Genomic DNA, 7,810 nt, shown 5'->3' with positions numbered 1-7,810 from the left:
TGCTGCCGATCGCGTGCCCACGGGACAGCCACCAAGGTGGACAGCTGTCCCTAAGCCATCCTTCCTCTGTCTGCCCCATCTGGGAAGGTCTGAAGGGAGCTGCCCAGAATGCAAGGTGCCAGGACAACGCAAGGCGCACGCGACCAAACCCCCAGAATGGGGACACTTCTTCTGCCCCCAAATCTGTAGCTTTCTTTCACTCTGTCATCTGTCATTGGGGTCTACTTCTTTGTTGAGAGGAAGCAGAACACATCACATCAGGGCAATGGACCCAGGGACTGATTTCTTCTTGAAAGCCAAAAGCAGTTTCCACTGGGAGCTTTTAAATGTTAAATTTGCATCTGTCTGCCTCTCACAGCTCCCAGACAAGGAAGGACTAGTCTACTCAAAAATTCTGAGCTCAGACCCAGCAACTGCTCAAAGTGCCTCTGGAAAGCAATAACTCAGCCGCTGCCACCTCTTCTCAGAGGTCAGATACGTCTCACCACACAGCGCCACAGGAGAGAAAAACATGAACGTGCTGGAAAAGAAAGGCTCCTGCCCAACTGTGGAGCATCCATCAGAGCAAATGGTGGATCAGAGAAAGAAAAGATGCTTATTTGGGATAAGTTCATGTTATAATTGAACTGCCTGAGATAGGGAGATATTCCAGGGTCAGTTCTGTTCAAAAACATTTAATGAGAATTACATGCAAAACAGAAGGGGGAAAGTTGCTCTGGCGTGGCAACGGCAATCCCAGTGGAAGGGCTGCCAGGCCCAGGAAAGGGTCTAGCACCCCGCCTTGAGAAAAATGGACAGACGCCAGATATGCAGAGGAGACAGACCAGGAAAATGGTGAAGCCGTGTGCTTCTCCCAGGCGCTCGGCCCATTCACTGGCTCATCATGTCAGAGCAGCCTGAGCAGGTAAATAACACTCATGGGAGGGAGGGCCCCGCCAACTGCCCACCCATCCTGGGAACCAGGAGCTTCCTGAGCCCGCAGAGATGGGAACCCTGAGGGGCCCCATCAACTGCCCACCCATCCTGGGAACCAGGAGCTTCCTGAGCCCGCAGAGATGGGAACCCTGAGCCCACACAGCATACCCAGCCTTAACACAGGTTTACCTCTCTCAGGTAACTCCGGATCCGGCTCTCACAGCTGTATCTCATATAGCTGCACTTATTCCTAAAGCGGGACTCCAAGCCTGCAAGGAAGGAGAGAAGACCCCATGGAGCCCACGGACAGGCCAGAGGCCTCTCAGTCTGTGCCCTGCCTGGCCCGGGCACCAGGCACAGCAGAACGCTTGGGTCAACTGCTCTATCTTGAGAAATACTCTGATAGTGATATGCCCAGTGTCTCTGCATGGTTTCTGTCTGTTCCTGGAGACCCCAAAACTACTGAGGGGCTTCTGCTGCCTGGCCCCATAACCCTCCTTTTCCAAGAGGGCTGCCATCCCTTGCAGTCTGAACTGGCCTAAAAGGCCATTCCAAAAGGAGGAAGCAACCCAGGCTTCCACTGATGAATGAATGGATGAGCAAAATGTGGAACACCTATACGATGGAATGTTATTCGTGCTCAAAAAGGCAGGAAATTCTGACACATGCTACAACATGGGTGGACCCTGAGGACACTATGCTAAGAGAAATAAGCCACAGTCACAAAAGGACAAAGACTATGTGATTCCACTTCTGTGAGGTCCCTAGAGCAGTCAAATTCAGAGACAGAAAGTACAAGAATGCTGGCTGCCAGGGCTGGGAGGAGGGGATGGGGAGTTGTTGTTTCACAGGGACAGAGTTTGTTTTGCAAGATTAAAACAGTTCTGGAGGTGGATGCTGGTGATGGTTGCACAGCGATGTAAACGCACTTAACGACACTGAACTGTCCACTTAAAAATGGTTAAGGTGATAAATTTCATGTTACATGCATTTTGCCACAATTTTAGAAAAATAAGAAAAATAATAGGCCGGTCCGACGGCTGTTCAGGGACTCTGACCCACCACGGGAGTGCTTGCTGGGTGCCTTCCTTCCAAGGCCCAGGAGCTCCCAGTGAGTCCCCCAGCGCAGCCCCCGAGAGGCCAGGCCAGCCCTTTGTTGGAACCTGGAATGGAGCCCAATTTCTCCCCGTGCCTCTGGCTCCAGGGAAGCCCTTCCCCTGCCCGCCCCGGCCGCATGGAGCCCGAGTCCACACACACCTTCAAACCAGGGGGCGTCCTGGGCCCGGGTCTCTGCAGCAATGTTCTGGCTGACGGTGTGCAGGAGGTCAGCCAGCAGCTTCTGCCGCAGCGGGGCCTGCTCATCACACAGCAGCTGCTGGGCGGCCTGGATGAGCCCCTCGTGCGGCTCGTGAAACACGCTGAGGAAGCGACCGATGTCACTCGCATCTGTCACCCACACGAGACACACAGAAACACATACAACCCAGTAGAAGACATACCCAGGAGAAGAGGCTCTGACCACTCTATGACCCCATCACTCAGAGCCTAGGGGTTGCCAGAACTCAGACCCCAGACGTCCCAGCCTTGTCCTTGCCCTGACACAACCAGCTGGTGTGACTCCGCCCCTGACTCCATTCCTCTGGACACCCACGTGTCAGGGTGGTGTAAAGACAGATGAGGAAGGCACAGACATGCTTAAAAAAAGATGGAACAAACGGCAGAGTAAACGTCCAGTCTTCCTTTTGGCTTCTCTCCTCCAAAGCCGCCTCTTTTCTGCACCTTCCCTTGAGACCTGACTCTCAGCCCTTCCGACAGCTTTCCTGCTTTTTCCTGCAGCCTTTCCACAACTCCCTAATGTGGTGAGCTCTCCAACCAAGCTCTTGACATGAAGTGAGCCAAAGGCTAGTGGAGTGGATTGAATTATGTCCCCAAAACTCATAGAAGCTTGAATTGTGTTCCCCAAGTTTTATGTATTGGAAACTTAGCCCCCACTGAGACTATTAAGAGGGTGGGAACTCCTATCATGGCAATTGAAAGATGGAGCCTTGGAGAGGTGATTAGATTGTAGGACCGTGCAGTAGTGAATGGACTAAAAATGGTGGTCAGGGGCGTGGTTCTGAGGGCTTTAAAAGAAGAGGAGAGTCTGTCTTTCTCTCTCTCTCTGCTTCCACTATCTTTCAATGTGAGACCCCTGGGTCACTGTCGCCACCACCAGAGGGACTGGACTTCTCAGCCTCAGAAACTGTAAGCAATAAATTTCATTTCCTTTATAAATCACCCAGTTCCAAGTATTTTGTTATAAGCAACAAAAACAGACTAATACAGTCTACCAAGGACTGTCACAAAATATTAGCGGATAGAATTCAGTAATATAAGAAAAGCAGCACACAGTCACAGCCAAATGGGAACGCAAGGCTGGCTCTATATTCAAAAATCAGTGTGATCTGCTCTATTAACAGGCTACAGATGCAAAGTCACATGATCATCCCAACTGATGCAGAAAAATACAGAAGGGAATTTGCAGCCATAGGGCTTGGTGAAAATCTCTCAGACTTAACACCAAAAGCACAGGCATTAAAAAAAAAAAAAAATCTGACAAACTGAGCTTCATCACAATTAAAAACTTTTGCTCTGTGAAAGAAGCTGTTGAGAGAACAAAAAGATAAGCAGACAAGCTACAGAGTAGAAAATGTCTGTGAACCACATATCTGAGAAAGAACTCATATCCAGAAAAAAAATAGGAAAAAAGGGGCTGACCTATTAGCTCAGTTGGTTAGAGCAAGGTGTTGTAACACCAAGGTCAAAGATTCAGATCCCCGTACAGACTAGCTGCCAAAAAGAAAAAAGAATTAGGAAAAAAAACTGAAAACTCAATGGTAAAAAGATCAAATGAGAACATGTACAAAAGACACAAAGAAACAACCCACCAAAGAGAATCTACAGATGGCAAATAAACACATAAAAATACATTCAACATCACTAGCCATTAGGGAAATGCAAATTAAGACTAAATGAGATATCACCACACTCCAACCAGAATGACTAAAATAAAAAATGACAACATCAAAAGCTAGCAAGACTGCAGAGCAACTGGATCTCTCATGCACCACCAGTGGAAAGGTGAAACGGCACAGTCACTCGGGAAAAGTTCGGCAGTTTCTTTTCCTTTTGTTAACAGCTTTGAGATATAATTCCCATTTCTTACAATTCACTCATTTAACGAGTACAAGTCAATGGTTTTAGTATATTCAGAGTTGTGCAACTATCTCCACAGCCAATTTTAGAACACTTTCCTCATCTCAAAAAGAAACCGCATACCCTTTTGCTACGAGCCTCTCTCCTTCCATCCCCTGGCCACTCCTAGCCCTAAACCACCACTCACCTACCTTCTGTCCCTAGACTCCCCTGTTCTAGATGCTGCATATGAATGGAATCTTATTGTTTGTGCTCTTCTGTGACTGGCTTCTTTCACTTGGCATGTTTTCAAGCTTTCTCCATGTTGTGCTTCATTTGTTCTCATAGTCAAATGATATTTCATTGTATGGACATACCCCACGTCGTTTATCCATTTGTTCACCCATGCAGATTTGAGCTGTTTCCACCTTTTGGCTTTCTGTCCCTAGACTCCCCTGTTCTAGATGCTGCATATGAATGGAATCTTATTGTTTGTGCTCTTCTATGACTGGCTTCTTTCACTTGGCATGTTTTCAAGCTTTCTCCATGTTGTGCTTCATTTGTTCNAGTTTCTTTTCCTTTTGTTAACAGCTTTGAGATATAATTCCCATTTCTTACAATTCACTCATTTAACGAGTACAAGTCAATGGTTTTAGTATATTCAGAGTTGTGCAACTATCTCCACAGCCAATTTTAGAACACTTTCCTCATCTCAAAAAGAAACCGCATACCCTTTTGCTACGAGCCTCTCTCCTTCCATCCCCTGGCCACTCCTAGCCCTAAACCACCACTCACCTACTTTCTGTCCCTAGACTCCCCTATTCTAGATGCTGCATATGAATGGAATCTTATTGTTTGTGCTCTTCTGTGACTGGCTTCTTTCACTTGGCATGTTTTCAAGCTTTCTCCATGTTGTGCTTCATTTGTTCTCATAGTCAAATGATATTTCATTGTATGGACATACCCCACGTCGTTTATCCATTTGTTCACCCATGCAGATTTGAGCTGTTTCCACCTTTTGGCTTTTATGAGTAAAGCTGCTACAAACACTCATGTACAAGTTTTCATATGGACGTGTGTTTTCATTTCTCTTGGGTATACACCTAGGAGGGTAATTGTCAGGTCATATGGTGACCCTGTTTAATCACTTGAGAACTGCCAGACTCTTCCACAGCGGCTGCACCATTTTACATCCCACCAGTGGTGTATGAGGTTTTCAATTTCTCCACATCCTCGCCAACACTTGTTCTCCTAGTAGGTGTGAGAGGGTATCTCATTGTGGTTTTGATGCGCATTTCCCTGATACCTAATGATATCGAGCCGCTTCTCATGTGCTTATTGACCATTTGAATAACCAACACTTGTTCTCCTAGTAGGTGTGAGAGGGTATCTCATTGTGGTTTTGATGTGCATTTCCCTGATACCTAATGATATCGAGCCGCTTCTCATGTGCTTATTGACCATTTGAATATCTTCTTGGAGACTGTCTCTGTTCATATTCTTTGCCCAGCTATAAACTCGGTTGTCTTTTTACTCCTGAGTTGTAAAAGTTCTTTATATATTGTGATACAAGTCTCTTATCAGATTGGTGATTTACAAATACTTTCTCCCATTCTGTGGGTTATCTTTTTACCCTCTTGAAGGTAACCTTTGAAGTACAAAAGTATTTAATTTTGATAAAGTCCAATTTATCTGGGGGGGGGGTTGTTTGCTTGTTTTTGTTTTTTGGGTTTTTGTGCTTATGCTTTTGGTGTCATATCCAAGAATCTTTTGCCAAATCCAAGGTCTTGAATACTTACCACAATGTTTTCTTCTAAGTGTTTTATATTTTTAGCTCTCAAATTTATGTCTCTCATCCATTTTGAGTTAACTTTTGTGTATGGTACAAGGTAAGGGTCCAACTTCATTCTTTTGGATGTGAATATCCAGTTGTCCCAGCACCATTTGTTGAAGAGTGTATTCTTTTCCCCCATTAAATGGTCTTGGCATCCTTGTCAAAATCAGTTGACCACAGATACACAGATTTATTTCTGGGTTCTCTCTTCTAGCCTACTCATCTATATGTCTACCCTTGCACCAGTGCTACAGTCCTGATTACCACTGCTTTGCAGAAAGCTTTGAAATCGGGAAGTGTAAGTCCTTCTACTATGTTCTTTTTCAAGATTGCTTTGGCTGTTCTGGGTCCTGTGAAATTCTATATAAATTATGGATTGGAATCAGCATGTCAATTTCTACAAAGAAGCCAACTGGAATTTTAATAGGGACTGTGTTGGATTTGTAGACCAGTTTGGGAAGTACCACCATCTTAACACTGTTAAGTTTTCTAATCCATGAACATGGGATGTTTTTCCATTTATTTAGAGCTTTAATTTCTTTCAACAATGTTTTGTAGTTTTCAAAGTATAAAACTTTTGGTACCTTTTCCCCAAGTATTTTATTCTTTCTGATGCTATCATAAATAGGATTATTTTCTCAATTTCATTTTTGGATTGTTCATGATAAGTATATAGAAGTACAATTGGTTTTGTGCATTGATATTGTATCCTGCAAACTTGCTGAGCTCAATTATTAGTTCTAATGTTTTTAGCGGATTCTTAGGATTTTCAACATATAAGGTCATGTCACCTGCAAATAGAGTTTTAATTTTTCCTTTCCAATCTGGATGCCTTTTATTTCTTTTTCTTGCCTAGCTATCCTGGCCAGAACCTCCAGTACAATGTTAAATAAAAGTGGCAAGACATTCCCGCCCATCTCCAAAGTCTGTGCCACTTACAGCCCTGCCAGGTCTGGCCCTCTGTGAGCAGCACGAGCTCAGCGTTGTCAGGGATGCTGGGGAAGTAGTCTTCAGTCACCTCCGTCCCATCCTCATACAGGCACAGCCGGGAGCCAGGCACAGGGAGCTGGGGTGGGAGGGGAGGAGGAAGAGCAGGCAGACCCTTACTCACTGGGTCTCAGGCGGGCCACTCTCCGATCAGCAAGAGGAGGCCTCATCTGCAGACCTCACAAACAACAAGAATGAGCGTGTGTGAAGAACCGAGCTCAGGATGCCGTCTGTGTGCAATGGCTGCATGAACACCCAAGACAAGCTTTCAGCATCCAAGAATCCACCGGTCAAAATGAGGGTAACTTACTATAGGTCCCTCTAAGACATGAAAAGTCATGTAAAAATAGACATGAAGTGGTGACTGCTTTGCGGGATTCACCACAGGGGCCTTTTAAAAATGAGCTCCTTGAGGGCACTTAAAATACGAGCCTGTTTCAGAAAGGGATGCCTCACTGCCTCCGCTGAGCTCGTGAACATGTCCCCGTCGGTGACTGCGCGTCCACTGACACCTGCAGTGACAGAGGCTGAGCCATGACGGAGAAGGCCTCACTGAGAGTGACCCACTGCCTCCGTCCGCGGCAGGTGACCGGCACCGGGCTCTGTTAATCTGCAGAGGTCTGGCTCCCTGTCCCTCCACGCTGGCCAGTTTTCGGCATGTTCACGGCCACTCCCAGCACGAGCACCACCGCCCCCACGTGCACACACGTGCGACCCTAGCGCTGATCTGAGCCCACTCAAGAGAACAAAGTAAGAATAAGAAGAGTGATGTCTGAAAAGCTCAGCGGTCGGGGCCGAAAGGGCCTCGGGAGGCTCCGCCCCAGCCCCGCCCCTCCACGTCTGGTGGGTAAGCTGAGGCCGGGGGAGGTGAGGGGGCTGGGGGAGGTCGGGGGGCCGGGA

The 7,810-nt window shown here is 46.6% G+C and overlaps 1 protein-coding gene across 1 annotated transcript in view; it reads right to left on the bottom strand.

Annotated features, from left to right (window-relative positions):
* Nucleotides 1-7,569, bottom strand: part of DFFB (DNA fragmentation factor, 40kDa, beta polypeptide (caspase-activated DNase)) — a 27,555-nt gene extending 19,986 nt beyond the window's left edge. The window contains exons 1-5 of the mRNA XM_008574572.1: nucleotides 7,551-7,569; nucleotides 7,367-7,422; nucleotides 6,863-6,989; nucleotides 2,173-2,361; nucleotides 1,105-1,184 (exon numbers count right to left, since the gene is read on the bottom strand). Of these exons, the coding sequence (XP_008572794.1) occupies nucleotides 1,105-1,184; nucleotides 2,173-2,361; nucleotides 6,863-6,989; nucleotides 7,367-7,422; nucleotides 7,551-7,569 (471 nt within the window). The remainder of the gene's footprint in view (nucleotides 1-1,104; nucleotides 1,185-2,172; nucleotides 2,362-6,862; nucleotides 6,990-7,366; nucleotides 7,423-7,550) is intronic.
* Between the last annotated feature and the right edge of the window lie 241 nt (nucleotides 7,570-7,810).

The sequence above is a fragment of the Galeopterus variegatus genome, unplaced genomic scaffold (assembly GCF_000696425.1).
Source record: "Galeopterus variegatus unplaced genomic scaffold, G_variegatus-3.0.2 Scaffold1065, whole genome shotgun sequence".
NCBI classification, from domain to species: Eukaryota; Metazoa; Chordata; class Mammalia; order Dermoptera; family Cynocephalidae; genus Galeopterus; species Galeopterus variegatus.
Note: the sequence above shows the minus strand (reverse complement) of the source record. Positions and strands in the feature narration are given on the sequence as shown.